Here is a 25,760-nt window from a genome sequence, read left to right on the forward strand (position 1 = left end):
GCTGAAGCTGGTTGAGAGAATGCCAAGAGTGTGCAAAGCTGTCTGTCATCAAGGCAAAGGGTGGCTCCTTTGAAGAATCTAAAATATAAAATACTACATGATCCCATATGTGTTATTTCATAGTGTTGATGTCTTTACTATTATTCTACAATGTAGAAAATAGTACAAATAAATAAAAACCTTTGAATGAGTAGGTGTCTCAAACTTTTCACTGGTACTGTATGTTTCAGTAAGATTGGGTTTTTGGCATTTATAGTAATAGTTATCAACTACTGCAGGTTGTGGTGGAAGCTGCAGAGGGGTATATGGGTGTGCGAGACTTGACATCAGAAGAGTTACAGGGTGTGTTGGTGTGGTGGTGGTGTCCCATCCTTTCAGCACTAAATATATTTAAATAGTGGAGTAGGGTATTTATTAATACTTTTTGTGAGTGTAGTGTTCGATGGTAAGGTATTTGTGGTATTATTTTATTTTTATTTATTTTTTCAAGCACAGTAATAGGGAGTTATACTCCAGTCTAGTAGGTGGTGGTAATGCAACATTTTATTGGATGCCAACCGGCGTTAAACGTCATCGAAGAAGAAGAGGGGAACCATTTAAAAAAGCAGTGGAACTGGCTTTGAGGTCCAAAGTTGAATTTGAGAGCACTGGGGCATACTTTGAGCACTCTAGTTCTTCCATACAGCTTTGGAGATGTAAGAGATGGAGATGGAAACGTTTCAATACAGGTGGTCACTCTCAGACATGTTTCTGTCTCTATTGACATGAATGTAAGGAATGCGCTACCATTTAATATGACCAATAAAATATGAGATGTGTGGGCTATTGTTTTGTTTGTATCTCCTATCAGCTTGGCTTAGTTACTGAGTCGGAGACGAGTGGAGGAGAGAACAGTAGAGGAGGAAGGGAGGAGAGGGCATTTCAATTGAGTCCCAGTTAGTAATAATAATAATATATGCCATTTAGCAGACGCTTTTATCCAAAGCGACTTACAGTCATGTGTGCATACATTCTACGTATGGGTGGTCCCGGGGATCGAACCCACTAGTCGTATCTGACTAAGAGGATCAGGATAAGTGGATCTGTGTTAGGGTGAGACACTAGTGAGAGGGGAAAATGTTTGTTTGTGTTGTCAGACTGAATAGCTTGATTGAAATTTAAAGACAATGTTCCCCCGTTAGCGGAGACTGGATTCACTGTAAACGCTGCATATGTCGGCTCAATCTGAAATAACCTTAATCTAGCAATCAAACAAGGAAATGGTTCCATATCGTTTTCAAGTATTCATTTTTCCCATATGGGATTTTAGAAACACTTCAAATAATGTTTGTGTTTCATGTTGGCTTACCCTGGCATGACGTTTTGATTACCGTGCAAATCTCTCTAAGACAAGGGGACTTTTATCAATATATTGGCCAATATATTTTCCCCCCTAATTAGCTGCTAATGTGACGATCATAAAGAACTACAAATGCCATGATGATCTGGACAAGACTGCTGAATCGAGGCAAAAGTAAGAATCTTTGGATCAACTATCTATCGTTAGCTACATTTAGTAATGAATAAACTGGCAAAATTTCTTTGAATTGACAATTATATGAATTGTCTTATTCAAGTTTAAAATGGACACAATACCTGTTACCAAAGATGTCAGCTAGAGATGACGTGCAGGAGCTTGCAGGGATTTGTAGTCTTGCATGATGTCTACTTTGATGCTAGTTAGCATTTTCAAACAATTGCAACCGCTAGGTTTTATGGGTATTATGACACATCCAATTTGGGTCTCTATAGAAATCCAATCAGAGTTAGGATATCCCAAAATGTTTACTTTTAGTCAATGCCAAACTGCATTTAAAATGACTGCCAAAATGGAGAAATTTGATAAGTGAGACTATCTAAACCATCTAAATGTGATTAGCCATGTTAGTAACGGGTGAAATAACTACTAACAAATTAGATTAGTTAAGAAACATTTGTTATTTATCTTTGTGTATAATAAGATCAATCTAATCAATCAATCAATCAAGGTATATGCAAAAACAAACCTATTATATAGATACCAACAACTCTAAAAATCTACCTGCATGCTGGGAAATATGATAATGAGGGGCGTGTTTTGAGTATGTGTGATGATTGTACCTTTAAATTCAAGATATTGGGTTAAGAAATGTACCAATATACTAGATTATCCACACATGTACCCTAAAAGGTACCGAACAGATTATATGTGCACCTCTGAAGATACCCTATGTGTAATTTGTACCCCCAGGCACAATACTTTACACTAAACATATCCTTTTTTCTGAGTGTGTATACAATGCTACACATTGCTACATTCAGAGATGTGCAAAGATATGTAATGTATCTTGTTACAATTACACAATACTCTAAAGACCAATGTAACAATATAAAATACAAATACCATTGACATTTAGGTTATTTAGCAGACACTTATCTCACCATAGTGCCATCAGACTTCTGATACTAATGCAGGGTGAAAGAGAGCCACTAAATTGTGAACCGCTATAAAACATGGTATAGAAAAGTATTTTATATTTTGAAAATACAAATTACAGGTCTTGAAGTATCTTGTTACAAAATACATTGAATTGTAGTGCAGAAGTAATTAAATATGTATTTTAAATACATATAACTGAAATACTGTCATGTTTGTCATTTATTATCATGTCTTGTCCCTGTGCTCCCCATGCTATTCGTTTCCCTCTGCTGGTCTTATTTGGTTCTTTCCCTCCTTCTATCCCTCTCTCTCCCCCTCCCTCTCTCACTCTCTCGCTCTCTCTTCTCTCTATCGTTCCGTTCCTGCTCCCAGCTGTTCCTATTCCCCTAATCATCATTTAGTCTTCCCACACCTGTTCCCGATCCTTTCCCCTGATTAGAGTCCCTATTTATTCCTTTGTGTTCCGTTCCTGTCCCGTCGGTTCCTTGTTTTGTATTCACCATGCTGTGATTGTGTTTCGCCCTGTCCTGTCGTGTTTTTTGCCTTCATCAGATGCTGTGTGTGAGCAGGTGTCTCTGTCTACTACGGCCTGCGCCTACCCGAAGCGACCTGCAGTCTGTGGCCGCTTCTCTTGTCATTCCCCTCTACAGACTAGAGGATTTCTGTTATTCCCTGTTTGGACTTGAATAAACTCTGTTTCTGTTAAGTCGCTTTTGGGTCCTCTATCACCTGCATGACAAATACTGCCCATCTCTGGTGACACGACACTCTGAATTACCCTTCTGGCCATGGTACTCTGTAAAGCTTGAAGCCATTTTGATTTAGTCTAGTGCAACATGTCTTCAATATAGCTGAGGAGTCATTCACAACCATTGATTTAGTAGAATTAAAAAAGCATGTTTTTAGTCATACTGTTACATAGAAAGAAGTACTAAATACACCTATGTAATGAACCTTCAGTGGAGCTCTTTCTATCAGATACACATCGTTCTCTACACATAGTTCTAAGCCAAGGTCAGGGAAATGTTGTTGCTTTTGACATATGACATTCAAACGGCACCTGGTTAAATTGTACCCTGAACGTAATTCACAGAGATAATGACTGAGTAGTCAACGAGAGAATCTGATGGAAAAATTGAAAAAAGTGGCATTAAATTCATATAATTGGCTTCAAACTGTGACCCTCTCAGATAGTTAATGACTAAGTCTAAAAATGTAGCATGAAAAAGCCGTTCTCTATGAATTTTTTATGTCAGAAATGGCAGAGTTCAGAGATAAATGGCCAGTGGTGATATTAGACATCCCTCAGACCAATTAGTATAGTGAAAAGAGCCCCTCATAAATCAAAGATGGCTGTCTAGCTTCATCCTCAGGGAACCAAGATGACTGTTCTCACCTTCAGGAAACCAAAGTGGACTCCAATGTGAAGATCCTTTCATTTCTACTGGATTCCCAACTTCCCAATCAAGGCAAAATGGGTAGATTATAATACCACTAATTAATATAGAATGAATGAAGTGAACATATCAGTGAAATTTGCATTGATGGATGTAACTTGTGAGGATGCAGACTCGCGCCAGAAATACAGACGTTTTTCAACTTAAATTTCCTATTTATTCATGTTCAGATGAGAGGTTGCGTTTATATGTGTTAGTGGTTAATGGTGGTTCTTTACATCCAGGCTTATATCGAGTCCTTACGTTGCTTGTTTTGACAAAAAAAACATGTTTTAGTTTGTAACACTTCTACCGCAACTATCCTGCTCGAGTCTCATGACATGATGGCGGGGTGTTCTACAGAGTGCCTGGTAACAGGCAGAGGCCGATACGTAAGCTCATTAAAGATCAGTGATACTATCAAGAGCAGTGTGCAGTATCCTTTTTCCTTCATATTTTGAAATGTCTGTGACATAATATTACATTTCATGCTATTTAAAATGTTAAATATTATTACCAGTTACCATCATATTTGTTGATGTAGATTTTTTTTGTATGTTTCTTGTTTTGAGGTGTCTTATTTTGTTTCATGTGAGGATAGGAATGGTTCCACCTGTTATTGGTATTTCCAATGGGACCATTTCCTGTTTCGAGGTCTTGTCTGGTCCAAAAAGTTGGACCTGAACCTAAAATGGACCGAAGGACAATCAGACCCGAACAGACCCAATAATTTTATTGAAAAGGTGGACCCGGACCCGAACAATCAGACCCGAGCCCAAATGGACCTGACGATAACTAGAACTAGACACATACAGTTGAAGTCGAAGTTTACATACACCTTAGCCAAATACATTTAAACTCAGTTTTTCACAATTCCTGACATTTAATCCTAGTAAAAAGTCCCTGTCTTAGGTCAGTTAGGATCACCACTTTATTTTAAGAATGTGAAATGTCAGAATAATAGTAGAGAGAAGGATTTATTTCAGCTTTTATTTCTTTCATCACATTCCCAGTGGGTCAGAAGTTTACATACACTCAATTAGTATTTGGTACCATTGCCTTCAAATGGTTTAACTTTGGTCAAACGTTTTGAGTAATCTTCCACAAGCTTCCCACAATAAGTTGGGTGAATTTTGGCCCATTCCTCCTAACAGAGCTGGTGTAACTGAGTCAGGTTTGTAGGCCTCCTTGCTCGCACACGCGTTTTCAGTTCTGCTCACAAATTTTCTATAGGATTGAGGTCAGGGCTTTAAGCAGTACATTCCACAGAGCTGGGCTTTATGGAAGAGTGGCCAGAAAAAAAGCCATTGCTTAAAGATAAAAATAAACAAACATGTTTAGTGTTCGCCAAAAGGCATGTGGGAGACTCCCCAAACATATGGAAGAAGGTATTCTGGTCAGATGAGACCGAAATGTAGCTTTTTGGCATCACCCCAAGAATACTATCCCCACAGTGAAACATGGTGGTGGCAGCATCATGCTGTGGGGATGTTTTTCATCGGCAGGTACTGGGAAACTGGTCAGAATTGAAGGAATGATGGATGGTGCTAAATACTGGGAAATTCTTGAGGGAAAGCTGTTTCAGTCTACTGGAGATTTGAGACTGGGACGGAGGTTCACCTTCCAGCAGGACAACAGCCCAAAGCATACTGCTAAAGCAACACTCCCGTCGTTTAAGGGGAAACATCTAATTGTCTTGGAATGGCTAAGTCAAAGCCCAGACTTCATTCCAATTGAGAATCTGTGGTATGACTTAAATATTGCTGTATGCCAGTGGAACCCATCCAACTTGAAGGAGCTTGAGCAGATTTGCCTTGAAGAATGGGCAAAAATCCCAGTGATGTGCCAAGCTTATAGAGACATACCCCAAGAGACTTGTAGCTGTAATTGCTGTAAAAGGAGACTCTACAAAGTATTGTTTTTGGGGGGGTGAAAAGTTATGCACTCTCAAGTTTTCTGTTTTTTGTCTTAGTTCTTGTTTGTTTCACAAGAAAAAGCATCTTCAAAGTGGTAGGCATGTTGTGTAAATTAAAATGATATAAACCCCACAAAAATCTATTTTAATTCCAGGTTGTAAGGCAACTGTCACGTTCTGACCCTAGTTCTTGTGTTATTTCTTTGTTTTAATTGGTCAGGACGTGAGTTGGGTGGGTATTCTATGTTTTGTGTTTCTAGGTTGGGTTTCTGTTTTGGCCTAGTATGGTTCTCAATCAGAGGCAGGTGCCGTTAGTTGTCTCTGATTGAGAATCATACTTAGGTAGCCTGGTTTCACTGTTGGTTTGTGGGTGTTTGTTTCCGTGTCTGTCACGACACGGTACTGTTTCGTTCATGTTCACATTTATTATTTTGTATTTCTTAGTGTTCAGTTGATGTTTTATAATAAAATGACGAACACTTACCATGCCACATATTGGTGCGATCCTTTTACTCCTCTTCAGATGAAGAGGAGGAAATCTGCCGTGACGGCAAAATAATAGGAAAAATGCCAAGGGGGTGAATACTTTCACCAGCCACTATGTTGGATATCCCTTCTATAAGGAAATGTAATAGAGTAAAATAAATATGGTATAGGCTATGCAGAGCCATTGTTGGGTCCACTCTGGTCTATCAGGTGTGGTTACATAGAACCGAGACCCGATGACAATCAAACAGGACCGACCCGGACCCGGGGGAAGAGTTTGAACTTTGGACCCGGATCTTGGGTATTTGAGTTTGGGGGGACCCATGAAGCCCTCTATCTGTTCTAAGTTGAAAGGGCTGGTCGTGTATGGACAATTGTATGCTCTCAGGTAAGCCTATTTCACTCCTGTTTGTGAGTCGTTCTGTAGAGTTTGCAGTTTTTATGTACATTTTGCATAGATGAAAGCCAGGGTATAAACAAATTGTTTAGAAAAATTACTTTGTTAATTAGTAACATCAATTTTTATATATTCTTGTAACACTATACATCATTAATCATTGCAATATCATTAACTTTGTAAATGATCTGCTTTATGACTATTTGATACATTATGCAGTCACTTCTAAATTTAGGTTACACTTTCATCCAAACTAAATCTAGGCTCTATACCATGTCGGATATTAGACATGATTGATCAGCACTCTAATCTCTGGATCCTTCAACATCAGTTCTTAAAGGAAGAAGACATTGAACAGGAATAGAACACGAGGCCCTTGATACAATTTCTGCAGAAGTCTTTGCATTATTCAAAAACATATTAATACATATGTCACAAGATCTCAATTATAAATGAATCTGTTCTCTATGGTGAAAACTAAAAGATAGGGAGGCATCTCAAAACATTCAAAAGTGGTATTAAAGTACCTGTTATTACCACTGTTTGGGCTATAGTCCAATACATGCCAATATTTTGCCAGTTGATTAACAAAAGACCCACACAGATTGCTTAGTGCTTACTCATATAAAATTACACTTCTGTAATGCTAAACTTGGACATTACCAGAATATCTCCATTCATCCCATTTGTGTTTTGCGCATAATAATTTTCAATCAGAGACTGTAGGCATAACTCTTATAAGATACAGGATATTCTAAGCAAGAATGGAATGAAAGGGAATGTCCTGAATGTGCAAGTTCAGAAGTTAGAGAAGAGTAATATAACAGTGAGTAAAACATATCATTTACACAGATAACAAGAATAACCTTTTTCCATGTAAGAATATAACTGTCATACACAATCTCTGTGTGTGTGTGTGTGTGTGTGTGTGTGTGTGTGTGTGTGTGTGTGTGTGTGTGTGTGTGTGTGTGTGTGTGTGTGTGTGTGTGTGTGTGTGTGTGTGTGTGTGTGTGTGTGTGTGTGTGTGTGTGTGTGTGTGTGTGTGTGTGTGTGTGTGTGTGTGTGTGTGCGTGCGTGTGTGTGAAAATCCGATCAGGAAAAGCATTTACAGAGCACATTTTAAAGAAGCCCAAAACCTAGCGTTTTGCAATTATGTTAGCACAGCTGAAAACTGTTGATCTGATTAAAGAAGCAATAAAACTGTCCTTCTTTAGACTAGTTGAATATCTGGAGCATCAGCATTTGTTGGTTTGATTACAGGCTCAAAATGGCCAGAAACAATTAACTTTCTTCTGAAACTCATCAGTCTATTCTTGTTCTGAGAAATGAAGTCTATTCCATGCGAGAAATTGCCAAGAAACTGACAATCTCGTACAATGCTGTGTACTACTCCCCTCACAGAACAGCGCAAATTGGCTCTAACCAGAATAGAAAGAGTGGGAGGCCCTGGTGCACAACTGAGCAAAAGGACAAGTACATTAGAGTGCCTAGTTTGAGAAACAGATGACTTACAAGTCCTCAACTGGCAGCTTCATTAAATAGTACCCACAAAACACCAGTCTCAATGTCAACAGTGAAGAGGCGACTCTGGGATGCTAGCCTTCTTGGCCAGCAATTATGTTAGCTGTGCTAACATAATTGCAAAAGGTTTTTCTAATGATTAATTAGCCTTTTAAAATGATAAACTTGGATTAGCTACCACAACGTGCCATTGGAATACAGGTGTGATGGTTGCTGATAATGGGCCTTTGTACGCCCATGTAGATATTCCATAAAAAAATCTGTTGTTTCCAACTACAATAGTCATTTACAACATTAACAATGTCTACACTGTACTTTTGATCAATTTGATGTTATGTTAATGGTCAGAAAATGTGTTTTTCTTTCAAAAACAAAGACATTTCTAAACGACACCAAACTTTTCAAACCATGAGACATCCAAAATCGGCCTTCTCATGAAAATGTCTGTAGTGTCTGAACGGTTTAGCCACTCTATGGAAAAATGAGACCGTCACGAACACAATAGTGTTCTCCATTTTGAACTACGACCCCTACATGTGAAACGGTACTCATCTGAAGGTAACCCATACAAGCAAATGGAAGTATGGAGGAAGTTGTGTAGCAAAAAGGGGGTTAAATATAAATGTGTCCAAAAAACAAACATTTCCTGAGATTTCTTATTACCTCCTAGATATAGGACAGACACTTCAAAACCTTATTCATTATTTATTTTTTGCCGATTATGAATGTGTAATTCAATGTGTTTCTATGTACCATCGTAGTAAAGCCCAAATTCGTTATTTTATATACCTACAGGGGTCCAAAAAATTCTAAATCAAATAATAAATTATCCATGGTATGACCATCTTCAAACATTATCCATAACAGAGTATGAATATTCTCTCAGAGAATGACAGAGGATTAACAGTGTGGTCAGCTGACTTCCTGAGCTAAAGTATGTGCTCAGGTGTCCCCTGCTTGCCAAGCGTAGTAGTGAATACCGAACAGCACCCTGACTCACCTATTGATGCTCTTTTGACCCTATGTTCACCCGGCTACACAGCTGATGCCCCCCTGGACTGTTTGAATAACTTGGTACCTAATTATGTTTATGTTTGAATCTATTCTACCACGCCCATAAATCTGCTCCTTTTATTCTCTGTCCCCAACGCACTAGACGACCAGTTCTTATAGCTGTCGGCTGTACCCTTATCCTACTGCTCCTCCGATGATGTAGAGGTTAACCCAGGCCCTGTAGCCCCCAATTCAACTCCTATTCCCCAGGTGCTCTCATTTGTTGACTTCTGTAACCGTAAAAGCCTTGGTTTCATGCATATTAACATCAGAAGCCTCCTCCGTAAGTTTTTAATTTTAATTTTATTTTTTTACTGCTTTAGCACACTCCGCCAACCCTGATGTCCTAGTTGTGTCTGAATCCTGGCTTAGGAAGGCCACCAAAAATTCAGAAATTTCTATCCCCAACTACAGCATTTTACGTCAAGAAAGAACTGCCGAAGGGGGTGGAGTTGCAATCTACTGCAGAGACAGCCTGCAGAGTTCTGTCATGCTATCCAGGTCTGTGCCCAAACAATTTGAGCTTCTACTTTTGAAAAGCCACCTTTGCAGAAATAAGTCTCTCACTGTTGCCGCTTGTTATAGACCCCCCTCAGCCCTTAGCTGTGCCCTGGACAACATATGTGAATTAATTGCCCCCCATTTATCTTCAGAGTTTGTACTGATAGGTGACCTAAACTGGGATATGCTTAACACCCCGGCCGTCCTACAATCTAAGATAGATGCCCTCAATCTCACACAAATTATCCTGGAACCTACCAGGTACGACCCTAAATCCGTAAACACAGGCACCCTCATAGATATCATCCTGACCAACATTCCCTCTAAATACACCTCTGCTGTCTTCAAGCAGGATCTCAGCGATCACTGCCTCTATCCGTAATGGGTCAGCGATCAAACAACCACCCCTCATCACTGTCAAACGCTCCCTAAAACACTTCAGCCAGCAGGCCTTTCTAATCAACCTGGCCCAGGTATCCTGGAAGGATATTGACCTCATCCCATCAGTAGAGGATATCTGTTTATTCTAAAAGTGCTTAACCTCACCATCTTAAATAAGCATGCCCCATTGACAATAATGTAGAACTAAGCACAGATACAGCCCTTGGATCACTCCAGACCTGACTGCACTTGACCAGCACAAAACATTGTGTGGCGTACTGCATTTTCACCGATATGCAACTTTTCAGGGAAGCTAGGATCCAATATCCTCAGTCAGTTAGGAAAGCTAAGGCTAGCTTTTTCAAACAGAAATGTGCATCCTGTAGCAGAAACTCCTAAATGTTCTGGGACACTGTAAAGTCCATGAAGAGTAAGAGCACCTCCTCCCAGATGCCCACTGCACTGAGGTTAGGAAACACTGTCACCACCGATAAATCTATGATAATCGAGAATTTCAATAAGCATTTTTCTACGGCTGACCATGCTTGTGGCAGCAGGGTAGCCTAGTGGTTAGAGTGTTGGACTAGTAACCGAGAGGTTGCAAGTTCGAATCCCCGAGCTGACAAGGTACAAATCTGTCATTCTGCCCCTGAACAGGCAGTTAACCCACTGTTCCTAGGCTGTCATTGAAAATAAGAATTTGTTCTTAACTGACTTGTCTAGTAAAATTACATTTCCACCTGGCTACCACTACCCTGGTCAACAGCTCTGCACCCCCCACAGAAACTTGCCCAAGCCTCCCCATTGCTCCTTCACCCAAATCCAGATAGCTGATGTTCTGAAAGAGCTGCAAAATCTTGTATCCCTACAAATCAGCTGGGCAAGACAATCTGGACCCTCTCTTTCTAAAATGATCCGCCACAATTGTTGCAACCTCTATTACTAGCTTGTTCAAACTTTCGTATCGTCTGAGATCCCCAAAGATTGGTAAGCTGCCGCGGTCATCCCCCTCTTCAAAGGGGGAGACACTCTAGACCCAAACTGTTACAGACTTATATCTATCCCACCCTGCCTTTCCAAGGTCTTCGAAAGCCAAGTTATCAAACAGATCACCGGCCATTTCGAATCACACCGTACCTTCTCCGCTATGCAATCTGGTTTCTGAGCTGGTCATAGGTGCACCTCAGCTACGCTCAAGGTCCTAAATGATATCATAACCTCCATCAATAAAAGACAATACTGTCCAGCCGTCTTCATCAACCTCGCCAAGGTTTCGACTCTGTCAATCACCGCATTCTTATCGGCAAACTCAACAGCCTTGGTTTCCTCTTTAAGGAATACCTAGGATAGGATAAAGTAATCCTTCTCACACCCCCCCCTTAAAAGATGTAGATGCACTATTGTAAAGTGGCTGTTCCACTGGATGTCATAAGGTGAATGCACCAATTTGTAAGTCGCTCTGGATAAGAGTGTCTGCTAAATGACTTAAATGTAAATGTAATGTAATGTTTCTCAAATGGCTGCCTCGCCTGGTTCACCAACTGCTTCTCAGACAGAGTTCAGTGTGTCAAATCGGAGTGCCTGTTGTCCGGACTCTGGCAGTCTCTGTGGGGGTGCCACAGGGTTCAATTCTCGGGCCGACTCTTTTCTCTGTATACATCAATGAAGTCGCTCTCGCTGCTGGTGATTCTCTGATCCAGCTCTACGCAGACGACACCATTCTGTATACTTCTGGCCCTTCTTCGGACACTGTGTTAACAAATCTCCAGACGAACTTCAATGCCATATAACACTCCTTCCATGGCCTCCAACTGCTCTTAAATGCAAGTAAAACAAAATGCATGCACTTCAACCAATCGCTGCCTGCACCTGCCCGCCTATCTAGCATCATTACTCTGGACGGTTCTGACTTAGAATATGTGGACAACTACAAATAACAAGGTGTCTGGTTAGACTGTAAACTCAACTTCCAGACTCATATTAAGCATCTCCAATCCAAAATTAAATCTAGAATTGGCTTCCTATTTCGCAACAAAACCTCCTTCACTCATGCTGCCAAATATACCCTCGTAAAATTGACTATCCTGTCGATCCTTCACTTCAGCAATGTCATTTTCAAAATAGCCTCCAACACTCTACTCAGCAAATTGGATGTCGTCTATCACAGTGCCATCCGTTTTGTCACCAAAGCCCCATATACTACCCACCAATGCGACCTGTATGCTCTCGTTGGCTGGCCCTCGCTACATATTCGTCGCCAAACCCACTGGCTCCAGGTCATCTATAAGTTTTTGCTAGGTAAAGTCCTGCCTTATCTCAGCTCACTGGTAACCATAGCAACACCCAACCGTAGCACATCCTTCAGCAGGTATATTTCGCCGGTCATCCCCAAAGCCAACACTTACTTTGGCCGCCTTTCCTTCCAGTTTTGTACTGCCAATGACTGGAACGAATTGCAAAAATCACTGAAGCTGAAGTCTTATCTCCCTCTATAACTTTAAGCATCAGCTGTCAGAGCAGCTTACTGATCACTGCACATGTACACAGCCCATCTGTAAATAGCCCACCCAACTACCTCATCCCCATATTGTTTTTTTCCCTCTCTTTTGCATCCCAGTATCTTTACTTGCACATCATCATCTGCACATCTATCACTCTAGTGTTAATGCTAAATTGTAATTATTTCACTTTTATGGCCAATATTTTGCCTTACCTCCCTAATCTTACTACATTTGCACACATTGTATATAGATTTTTCTATTGTGTTATTGACTGTACGTTTGTTTATCCCATGTGAAACGCTGTGTTATTGTTTTTGTCGCACTACTTTGCCTTATCTTGGCCAGGTCGCAGTTGTAAATGAGAACTTGTTCTCAACTGGCCTACCTGGTTAAATAAAGGTGAGAAAAAAAAACCTGACTACTGTCTGTTAACCCTCACACTGACACCTGGTGATTTGGTGGTCCCCAGAATGGAAAAGGTTGTGGACCGCTGCACTAGACAGACTGAGACACCCAGCAGTGATGCACATTGAGGGCATGGATGGAGCCATGTCTGCACATAACCCAGACCACCATAAGTATAAGTTTGTGTCCAAAATGGCATCCTATTACTGCACTACAAAGGGAATAAATTGCCATTTGGGACTCACAGTATAAACTGTCAAAACGATGGGTCCTTTTCCTCTGGAATATAAGAAGCACATATAATCAACCCATGAAGTAAAATGCAACATCCATTTATGGCCAGCTATGTAAACTCTAACATTGATTTATCCTGCAATATATGTTGATCAATTGGTAATATACATTTTTGTTCTAATTCCTCTAATGGGAAAAGTAATCAGATTACGTTACTAAGTTTGGGTAATCCAAAAGTTACATTACTGATTAAGATTTTGGACAGCTACACTATATATACAAAAGTATGTGGACAAACCTTCATTTGGCTATTTCAGCCACACCCGTTGCTGACAGTTGTATAAAATCGAGCACACAGCCATGCAATCTTCATAGAAAAACATTGACAATAGAATGACTTTACTGAAGAGCTTAGTGACTTTCAATGTGGCACCGTCATAGGATGCCACCTTTCCAACAAGTCAGTTTGTCAAATCTCTACTGTGCAAAGAGCCACGGTCAACTGTAAGTGCTGTTATTGCAAAGTAGAAATCTCTAGGAGCAACAAAGGCTCAGCCACAAAGTGGTAGGCCATACAAGCTCACAGAACAGGGCCTAAGAGGAATGAAGCACGTAGCACATAAAAACAATACTCACTACCGAGTTCCAAACTGCCTCTAGAACCAATGTCAGCACAATAACTTTTCATCGGGAGCTTTATGAAATGGGTTTCCATGGCCGAGCAGCGGTACACAAGCCTAAGATCACCATGTGCAATGCCAAGCGTCGGCTGGAGTGGTGTAAAGCTCACCGCCATTGGAGCAGTGGAAACACGTTCTCTGGAGTGATGAATCACACTTCACCATCTGGCAGTCCGACAGACAAATCTGGGTTAGGCAGATGCCAGGAGAACTCTACCTGCCCGAATGCATAATGCCAACTGTAAAGTTGGTGGAGGAGGAATACTTTTTTCATGGTTCAGGCCTCTTAGTTCCAGTGAAGGGAAATCTTAACATACAATGACATTCTACATGATTCTGTGCTTCCAACTTTGTAGCAACAGTTTGGGGAAGGCCTTTTGCTATTTCAGCATGACAATGTCCCCATGCAAAAAGCGAGGTCCATAATGAAATGGTTTGTCGATCTGTTTGGAAGAACTTGACTGGCCTGCAAAGAGCCCTGACCTCAACCCCATCGAACACCTTTGGGATGAATTGGGACGCCGACTGCCAGCCATGTCTAATCGCCCAACATCAGTGCTTGACCTCATTAATGCTCTTGTGGCTGAATGGAAGCATGTTCCCACATCAATGTTCCAACATCTAGTGAAATGCCTTCCCAGAAGAGTGGTCGCTGTTATGACAGCAAAGTCCAACTCAATATTAATACCCATGATTTTGGAATGAAATGTTCGACCAGCGGGTGTCCACATACAGTTACACTACACTACAAGTCTTTGCTAGGTAAAGCTCTGCCTTATCTCAGCTCACTGGTCACAATAACAACTCCCACCCGTAGCACGGGCTCCAGCAGGTATATCTCATCCCCAAAGCCAACACCTCTTTGGCCGCCTTTCCTTCCAGTTCTCGCTGCCAATGACTGGAACGAATTGCAAAAATCGCTGAAGCTCAGCTATCTGAGCAGCTAACCGATCGCTGCAGCTGTACATAGCCCATCTGTAAATATCCCATCCAATCTCCCTCTTCCCCATATTGTTTTAATTTACTTTTCTGCACTTTTGCACACCACTATTTCTACTTGCACATCATCTGCACATCTATCACTCCAGTGTTAATTTGCTCAATTGTAATTACTACACTACTATGGAATATTTATTTCCTTGCCACCTCATGCCATTTGCACACTGTATATAGACTTTATTTTTTCTATTGTGTTATTGACTGTACGCTTGTTTATTCCATGTGTAACACTGTGTTTGTATCGCACTGGTTTGCTTTATCTTGTCCAGGTCGCAGTGGTAAATGAGAACTTGTTCTCAACTAGCCTACCTGATTGAATAAAGGTGAAATTAAAAACAAGTTTAAAAAAAAATCTGCATCACCAAAAGTAACAGATTACATTTTGAAAGTTGACTACCAAATCCTGCTTACCAGTAGCAGCAGGTTCCCATTGCCAGGTATAGTTTGCATCCAAAATGGCACCCTATTCCTATATAGTGTACTACTTTTGACCAGAACCATGGTCAAAAGTAGTGCACTATTTCTGAAATAGGGTGTCATTTGGGACGCATCCACTGTGGTGTTCACCATGAACACCACTTTCTTCTTTTCCCTGACCTGACAGCCAGTCAGTGATAATGGGCATTATTCATCAGCAGTTCATTAATCTCACAGCATTGTCATCAGATGAGGAAACTACATCCATGGGAGGGAGAGGGGGGAGCGAGAGCGAAAGAGTTGAAGAGATCTGGCTGTTCCATTCCAGGATAATGTTCCCTCCCCTCTACCCTCCTTCACTTCTCTTCACAGATCTGATTGGACTGTATAGGCCTAAGTGAAATCAATGTGAGAGATTGTTTTGACCTATCCAGTTGTCTCAGACATGTTAAAAGGGAGGTAATGAGGACAGAGAATACAGTCAATCTGGGGTTGTGTCCCAAATAGCACCATATTCCCGATATAGTGCACTACTTCTGACCAGCGCTCTATTAGCCCTGGTCAAAGGTACTGCTCTATAAAGGGAATAGGGTGCCATTTGGGATGCACCCTAGAGCTCAAAGAGCAACATGGAGCTTCCCCTTTCAGGACACTGCAGTGGGTGAGTGGGGGGAGATATCTCCCTCATAAACAGAGAGAGGCCAACTTAAAAACAACAAGGAGAAACGGAACAGATTATCAGCCTCCATCTATGAAACACTAAAAGCACCTGCTCTATTCTAGGTGCTTTGTTTGTGATGCTAATCACATGCACAGATTGGGTGGGGGTGGGTGGGAAACGGTGTTCCTGTTCCTACACTAACCAGCTCTCTGTTAGATCCTGAGCCTAGACAATTGCATAAGGGGAAGGATTTTCACTTAAAATGAATTACTTTGCTTGTTGCTTAGCAACCAAAAAAACGGACTCACATTGTATACATACATATGTGCCAGTTGCCTGTCGACTGATTGACATTACATCTGTGTGTGTGGGTGTGTGATTCTTGGGGGAGAGAAAATAGAGGAAGACGTGAGTGAGTGAGTGACATGCAAAAGAGGAGAGGGCAGAAGGAAGGGAGAGCTGGATGACACACGAGAGGAAGAGTGATTAATGTTCGTTCCATTGGTTCGATCTGGTAAAAAAAATGCTGGCTTACTCATCATTACCTAGTGCTCCAGTCTCTCATGGTGCTTTAAAGTGGAACTGACAGCGTTTTAGCAACGTGAAATAAAATCAGTTCATATACACCCGCTGAAAGAATATGAGGCCTTTTTTTACGTATGAGAAGTGAGCACTTAGATAAAGACATTTTCAAACTTTGATAGAATGTTTGGGAATGAAATTAAGGCATTTGTGAAATTTCTATAGCAATATAGAGTGGGAAAGCGACCATGGGTTTGGACAATTAATAGATACTACTTGAGCTCACAGTACCCTGGGAAAACTCAGTAGATGAGGCTTATGAGCGAAAACATCTGCGCTATGCTGATCTAGCTGCCGAAGCATCATGGCTGGAACACAGAAGTCCGACCAGTGGAGGTGGGCTGCAGAGGTTTTGTGGCAACATCTACAACCAGACTGCTTAGAGACCTGGGAATTAAGGGCCAGAGCCAGCGTTCGGCAATCAAAGCTGTATCAGAGGCGGCAGAAGGCAGCAGTCAGTGGCTCTGGATGAAGAGGAAAGACCCCAGCTGGGCCCCGAAGTGAGAGGGCCAGGAGGTATGCGGTCAACAATGCTTGACTCAGGGAGGAGGACGCCCCTGCCATGCATAGTCCCATGGGATGTTGGCTATCAACAACAAGGCAACTCCTATGACTAATTGGGAATGGGACGCAAGCGTAGGATTGATCACCCTGTCGCTGGCCGCCTCTGAGGAGGGTGTATAGTGTGAAAGGCCGAAACACCCTAGGAACCAAAGGTACACTACTGACGATGCGCTCCCCAAATTTCACCACGCTCACTGTTCATTAACTCTTGGAAGTGCTTGCACAAAGGATAGTAACATCTCATCCTGTGTTCTTGGAATCTACAGTAAATAAAACCTAATAAAAATGTGTCAAGTCTTGTCCAGGGCTATGTTCAATACGTTTTTACGTTCTGGAACGTTCAATTGAACGGAAACGGTGCTGTACTGAACGGCCAGTTGAAAAGAGGGGAGAGGTTGGGTTGTGGAGAGCTGTCAGCACGGCCACTGCCCTTTAAATACGTCACTCATTGCTTCCATGGTACACTTCACCACACCCAACAAACAGGAGCAAACGTACCTCAAAGTCTGTTCAAAAACGTTCAAGAATGTTTTGGGGAAATGTGTCATTCAGTACAAACCGTTCTGTAACATGGCAAACATTCAAGAGAACTGAACACACCTCAGGATAGACTCTACACAGACAGGGGTACCATAGCCAATCAGAGCTAAATAAGCCATTTGCCACATGGGCCTGTCATCCTTCCCTTTGAACTGGACTGTGTGTTTACAGGAGGTAGCACCAGTGTGACTTTAGATCGTTAGAAAGCATTCGCCAAAAGCCACAAAATAGTGGATTTCTGCAAATATGTAAATACCACGGGAGTGCCTTAGATTTGGGAACTTTACAGTTCTATTGTTCAAACAACCATGAACAGGTAGGGTCTCGCTCCCTCGGTTGCCTATGCACATCATCAACAACAACAACACATCATCAACAACAATAATAACAAGATCAACAACTAATGTTAGCCAGAGCAAGATGAGCTCAAATCTATCGAGAAAACAGTAGATAAACCACCCCCCCAAAAATGAGCTTGTAGTCGGAAGACTAAATTGCAATGATAAACAATAGGAATAGTAGACTGCTCGCCCTTCTGCAGCTTGCCTGCCAATGCATTGTTTACCCAACCCACGTTTTGACAACTGAATGCGAACATGCCTGCCCTCCCATTTGATTGATGCCAAATACATTTGATTGACAACTAAGTGATACGCTAACTGCGGATAACAGTCTTTCAAGTTCAGCATAGCTAGCTAGAAAACGGATTCCCATTTCTTGCTAGCTAGCAAACGGATTCCCATTTCTTGCTAGCTAGCAAACAGATTCCCATTTCTTGCTAGCTAGCAAACTGATTCCCATTTCTTGCTAGCTAGCAAACTGATTCCCATTTCTTGCTAGCTAGCAAACGGATTCCCATTTCTTGCCAACTAACCAGATGACACCTGCATCTCTAGCTAGTGATGGGGAAACAAACCTTCCTGAAGCATTGATCATTTCCAGCAAACTGATTCCCATTTCTTGCTAGCTAGCAAACGGATTCCCATTTCTTGCTAACTAACCAGATGACACCTGCATCTCTAGCTAGTGATGGGGAAACAAACCTTCCTGAAGCATTGATCATTTCCAGCAAACTGATTCCCATTTCTTGCTAGCTAGCAAACGGATTCCCATTTCTTGCTAACTAACCAGATGACACCTGCATCTCTAGCTAGTGATGGGGAAACAAACCTTCCTGAAGCATTGATCATTTCCAGCAAACTGATTCCCATTTCTTGCTAGCTAGCAAACGGATTCCCATTTCTTGCTAACTAACCAGATGACACCTGCATCTCTAGCTAGTGATGGGGAAACAAACCTTCCTGAAGCATTGATCATTTCCAGCCAATTGTGTCAAGTAAGTTCGTTACTCCTGGCTTTGAGTCACAGTGTACACTATTGGCACCTGCTGATCAAAATCATTTAGAGCAGCCAACTTATTATAGACAAAGTCCCACACTCCATAGCGCCTGCACAGGATAGCATTTTTGTCTTCTATCAACCCAATCAAGTGGCTGTTCGACGAAACAAAGCTTGATCACATACTTCTGATAAAGTGATAAACTGTTCAGCGATTTCGACGCATGCCTCGGAGCTCTGGTATCAAACCTTAAATCACCAATGACATGACATCCCCCTCAGCAGCTTTCTCTTCCCTCTCTCTCCCTTCTCCCCCTTTCTCTCTCCCCTCTAACCCCCTCTCTCTCTCCCCCCTCTCGCTCTCTTTCTCTCCCCCTTTCTCTCGCCTCCACTCTTTCTCTCCCCCACTTTCTCTCCCTCTCTCTCTTTTTTTCTCTCCTTCTCCCCCTGTCTCTCTCTCTCTCCCTCCACCCCCCTCTCTCTCTCACCCCTCCCCCTCTCTCTCTATTCCTTCTCTCTCTCCGAAGGACTGATTGCAGCAAACAATATACCAGGTCAGCTGTGATTTACAACCTGATAGCAATATTTGTTGGACTACCAAGAAATGTAATGGTGAATATGCTATATTAATCAGGAATTGAACTGCATCCATCTATTCTGCCAACAACGCCTTATTCTACGTCATTTATTTTTTTGTCAAATAGAACATATCTTTAGAGCTTCTTATAAAGATGGTTTTGTGGTATAAACTGGTAATTTGATCTTTTTGAGAGATATGATTGTCTGTTTGTTTCATATCTGTAAACGAGTTAAAACACTCAGTCTTTATTGTCATGCCAAACATGTATTTTGGAGTGGGCTGCAAGCAGCACATACAGTATGGAGACAGACTATAGTGCAACAGGTTGACAGTCAAAGAACCACTTTCCCTTAGTAATTTCCCTTAGTAATGCCAAAGCATTATTTCCCTCACAGTAGATATAATCATGATTTTCATATTAACCGTCCAGGCAGGCGATGCGAAACAGCTTAGTGAGGATAATGACTTTTAGATGGGTATTTTACTCAACAGCTGTATATGCATACATGAGTGAGAGTACTACAGTAATCTCATACTGGTCTCGTTTCATACTGGTTCACACCTCACACACTACTCTTCTCACTGGTCTCTTAGCGTTGGCTCATACAGCAGTGGTCATCTCAGCACTATAATTCCTCAAAACAAGATTATTATTTTCTTGACCAACTCAAATCTTTGTTGTCAAATAGATCCATGCTCATTAGAGTGATTGAATCCTCTATATTATACATGGTTGATACAACGATTGGAGAGAAACAGAGAGAGCGAGAGAGATCACTGAAGGTCCAAGTCCTTCCCTCTCTTTGCCATCTCTCTCACTGATCTGCATTAGGTTGGGAGGTAATTACTACACTGGATGATTAAACACGTGGCTAGACATTGAGTTCCATCTATGATGCATTGTTACCTGTACTGTAGAGTTTTACGCATTAGAGTTTTTCTCCAAGTTTGGAGGATGAGAATAACGCTCTGTCCCAAATGGCACCATATGCCCTATATAGTGCACTACTTTTGACCAGATCCCTATGGGCCTTGGTCAAACGTAGTGCACTACAGGGAGGTATCCCTATTGATTGCACTTAATTTGTGATCTAATAATCTGCCAAAGTAACCTGGCCACTAACTGCTCACCTCATTAGTTGTACAATAAAGCGATACCAGGTGTGTTCATCAACAAACAGTATTAAGTAATGTAGCGTTATTCATGATCGGCAAGATGACATAATCCACAGCAAGCCTATAGAATCAGAAATTGAGATGAACCGGTTCTTACATTTACAAGAAGCTCTTATCCAGAGTGACTTGCAGGAGCAATTAGGGTTAAGTGCCTTGCTCGAGGGGACATTTTTCACCGAGTCGCCTCAGGGATTCAAACCAGCAACTTTTCAGTTACTGGCCCAACGCACTTCACCACTAGGGTACCTGCTGCCCTTCTTACAGCAGCATTATACAAAGAAAATTGTCACCCCTATTCCTGAGAAATAGACACATTCCCTACACAGCCATGTGAATGTCAAGACTGCAAACACAGTCCATACACAGCCATGGGAATGTAAAAACTGCAAACAATATTTTAAAATATTGTATGATACTGTATTCTGTGGTACAGTATTCTCACTAATGCAACAAATATAGCATCTTACAAGGCATACCTCAAAATATGTTAATGTGCCCTAGATTATTTTGCCACCCACAACATTCTCCCACAATGCCCCACAACTCACAGTATGCTGCTGTAAATATACAGAAAAACAGGTAATACAGTACTTTACTGTGAAGTGTAGTGGAATGCCATTCAACCCACAAAATGCATTGCTCTTTACAGTACTGTTGTCACGCCCTGACCTTAGATATCTCTGTTTTTCTATATATTTTGGTTAGGTCAGGGTGTGACTAGGGTTTTTGTATGTCTAGGGGGTTTTGTATGTCTATGTTGGCCTGATATGGTTCCCAATCAGAGACAGCTGTTTATCGTTGTCTCTGATTGGGGATCATATTTAGGTAGCCATTTCCTCTTTTGTGTTGTGGGATCTTGACTATGTGCCTGTCAGCACTAGTTTGTATAGCGTTGATTATGTTGCTTTTGTTCAGTGTTTCATTCATTAAATGAATGTACACATAACACGCTGCGCCTAGGTCTCACTCATACGACAATCGTGACAACTGTACTGTAATGTAGATTTACAGTAGCTAACTGTAAAAGTTTTGCTGTAAATTTATAGCAACTTGTTAGTGTTGCTGACACCTTTATCAACTATTGATATAGAGATTTGGTCACTCTAGTGACACACACAGTATGGTTCTGGCAACTGATGATGCTTTTAAAGAATGTCTCTTTGACACACAACAATGCTTGACTGGTGTAATAGAACAGCAGCTGTCAGTGGTGGGGGTGTGTCCAGGGTAGAGACTGGGGAAAACTATTCCTGACTAACTGTTGGAATCTTGTCAACGAACTGTGTGTGTGTGTGTGGTGCGTGCGTGTTTGCGAGCCTACATATTTTCCTGGACAACATTGCTTCATGGAAAAGTTTGTCATTATAACCAGAGTTGTCTAAAGTATTTCTTCAGATGCAATCTCACCTTTTGTTAATTTGTGTATTTGTCGCAGTCTGATCGAGTTACACTTCTATTAAATAAACGGAATATACATACTGCATGTATATATAGTATGAAGTACCACAGCTGCCTTTCATCCATCAATTGCTAAGACAGGCCTACATGACAGGCCTACATGACAGGCCTACCTGACAGGCCTACCTGACAGGCCTACATGACAGGCCTACCTGACAGTCCTACATGACAGGTCTACCTGACAGGCCTACCTGACAGGCCTACATGACAGGCATACCTGACAGGCCTACATGACAGGCCTACATGACAGGCCTACATGACAGGCCTACCTGACAGGCCTACATGACAGGCCTACCTGACAGGCCTACATGACAGGCCTACCTGACAGGCCTACAGATGACAATGGCTTTAACAAGTTGCTTTGGTTCTAAACCTGCTCGTGTAATTTCAGACAATGAAGAAAAGGGCCCCCATCAGTGATACATCTGTGTTTGTTCATTCAACATTCGGCCAAATATACCATAGAGCGTTTTTTTTTAAATGGTGTCCTACCTCAAAACAAAACAAACATTCCCTAAAAACAAAACTAAAATTCCCAACAAACATTTTCATAATGAATACATGAAAAAAAGTATACTTTCGGTATTGTAATTATTTGATATGATTTAGTTTCTGATTGATTTCTGACAGGTCAAATAATTCTCACTTGAAACAACAGGTGTCAAGAATAGAGGCAGCGCTCAAGAGCCTCAGTAATATTATGCCAAATCATTACACAAAAGATCTGCACATCTAAAACGCATATACTCTAATTCACACTTAATGAAATACACTTGAAATGTAATAACTCACAAGTTTCACTGTTACAATGTTATGCAGGTGTTATAACTGTATTGTAATGTTATAACTGTTATTTTTTCATTTGGGGGAAAGGTAACAATGTGGCTCAGTGATTTTTGGTGGGAAGCATTATTGCACAGACTGTCACAGGCCTATAGTAAAGAAAATACCCAATTCTATATGCATCCAAATGGTATGAAGCCAAAGTTCCACACTAAAACAGCAACATAGACTTTAGTCAATTTATGTCACAAGTTCTGAAGGTATTGGAAATGTGCTGTGTGTGGACGTATGAATATGACCAACCTTCTTTTTGGTGTTACAGTGGCAGCAGACGGTCCACAGGTACTTGAGAGTTCTCCAGAGCAGAATGATGAAGAGACCCCCAAAGAACGTGACCATGGAGGAGGCAAGGAAAGCCCACCACATGCGCTGCCCGTTGCTATCACAGGGCACATCTGGGGAGAACGGGATGATCACATCCATCTTGGATATGCGGATAGAGGGAGAGTCCGGGTAGTAACTATGTTTACCTTTAGGCATTATTCTGAGGCTACTGATGCCCAGGGATAGGTTTCCATGTTCTATAACTAGTATCCAGACGATATGGGTAGTTCCAGCCAGTGCCCCATACCCCACAATTCAGCCATATTGCTTCAACTAACTACCAACCTTCCTTCCTGTACTCTACCCTGTCCGTTTACATCAGTCCTTCAATGTAAATGTTGTGTTCTCAGCGACCTGTGACGCAGAAACTGCACTTCAAAGGACAGGATATGATCGTTCCATTAGCAGAAGTCATTCACAGATCGCACAATAAGTTATATGCGAATTGTATGCGAAATCAGATATTTCTTCAAAACTCGTTCATATAATTATATATTGAAAAGCCCGTTGCTCTTCTTCTTTGTTGTTTCTTTTGGTGTAATAGTTCAATATTTCCAGGAAAGGCAGCAATTATCTTCGAGTCACATGTCGTTCTGGTTTCTCCATCAGGTAACCAAATCGCGTAAAGGCAATCGATGGTAACCCTCGCCCTCACTCACAAAACTCCACCTTGTTGAGAACCAACCGCCGCTTTCTATGGCCGTTATTTCTGGTCCATTTAGCGCTCTCGTTAGGTGTTGATTACTACTTTCTCTCTTTATGACCGCAGATGACTTATTTATTTCCGTTCATTAAAGCTGTTCAATAACGCTTTCCATAGGTTTTCTTGTCCTCTTCTTGCTTCAGTGGCGGCCAGATGATAGCGGCTGACTGTCAGATCTATTTGGAAGATGATAAGGAACTGGGAGGGCGGTTTACAGGTAGCGGGGGTGGAGCCATCAACAAGATCCGGCCAACTCATGGGTTTCGGCGATCCTCAAACATTATTCTCTTATCGGTGATTCCACGTCCATGTTGGCGACCGTTCTCATCCGTACATCCTTACACAAATATGCACTAAACCCAATGTCTTGAAAGCGTTTTGCGTCTGAGGGAGAAGGAGAGGATGACTTTTTCCAGAAAAGAATACAGCAGAAATATGTTGTCCACACATCGGCTTGAATAGAACCTGTTGAAAAGCCACACAAAAGCAATCTGTTGCTCTTTTAACGTTTCTTCATGCCAAGGAAACAAGTAGGCTACCTAGAATTTAAGTGAAAATACGTAGCTTTGTCACATGTAAAATATCCATACAAAATGTATAATTTAAAGCATTATTACGTTTATTGATTTTAAAGATGGATTATGATGATGAAATTAAGCAATTAAATCAATTAATTAATTGCTCGGAAATTATGCAGCGCCAATTGTCGTTTTAAATATATAACGTGTTGTTCTGACAGTTATCGTTAGTCAGGTTTAAAAACAACTATTTTTTTTACAGTTTACCATGTACTAATTTATAAAGTGGAGATTCTGCTCTCCCTTGTGGTCACATATTGAATTGATCCCCTAATCGTGAGCCTGAGCTAGCAGAGATTTTTTTTTTTTTTTTTTACCTTTGTTTAACTTGGCAAGTCAGCAAATTCTTATTTACAATGACGGCCTACACCAGCCAAACCCGGACGACGCTAGGCCAATTGTGCGCCGCCCTATGGGACTCTCAATCACGGCCAGATGTGATACAGCCTGGAATCGAACCAGGGACTGTAGTGACGCCTCTTAATTGTATATTATATTGACAAGATAGTCGAGTGACCGCTCTAACAATGGAAATACATGGCCTCAAAAATGGAAGAGGTACAGGGTGAGGCGGGATCAGGTAGGACCATTCTAGCCAATGAGAGGGCAGATACACACGAAGAACAGGCTATAAAGAAATCTTTGTATCTGTGCTATTTGGCGTCTGTGACAGCATGGACATCTCCATGAATTTTTCATTGGCTGATTCCACCTAAAAATCCCCACCCAGTTGACTACTTCAAAATGCTGGAAGCCCTCAATGGCAAAGTCCATGCTAAAAATGGGTTATATCCATGAGGAGTCCTTTATCTCTATGACAACAGGCACAACTCTGATATAACATTGTTTTTTTTTCAAAGTTGCCGAAATGCCATGTATGTCCAAATTCAACATTGAACTCCATACAAAAATTCCTCTCTTCGTGGGCAGATTTTGGGCTGAGTAAAACCTCTCCCTTTGCCTCTTCCTCTCTGGTTCGGATGGGGAAATTGGAATGGACAGAACGTGCATAACAAATTCAGTTTCATG

At 41.4% G+C, this 25,760-nt stretch overlaps 1 protein-coding gene across 5 annotated transcripts in view; it reads right to left on the reverse strand.

The window, feature by feature from the left end:
* Positions 1–24,346, reverse strand: part of LOC124038495 (calcium-activated potassium channel subunit alpha-1-like) — a 235,993-nt gene extending 211,647 nt beyond the window's left edge. For all 5 annotated transcript variants that reach the window (XM_046354452.1, XM_046354450.1, XM_046354453.1 and 2 more), the window contains exon 1: positions 23,370–24,346. In XM_046354452.1, coding sequence (XP_046210408.1) covers positions 23,370–23,606 — 237 coding nt within the window. In that variant the 5' untranslated portion in view covers positions 23,607–24,346. The remainder of the gene's footprint in view (positions 1–23,369) is intronic.
* Positions 24,347–25,760: the final 1,414 nt, after the last annotated feature.

Source organism: Oncorhynchus gorbuscha, linkage group LG06 (genome assembly GCF_021184085.1).
Source record: "Oncorhynchus gorbuscha isolate QuinsamMale2020 ecotype Even-year linkage group LG06, OgorEven_v1.0, whole genome shotgun sequence".
Taxonomy (NCBI): Eukaryota; Metazoa; Chordata; class Actinopteri; order Salmoniformes; family Salmonidae; genus Oncorhynchus; species Oncorhynchus gorbuscha.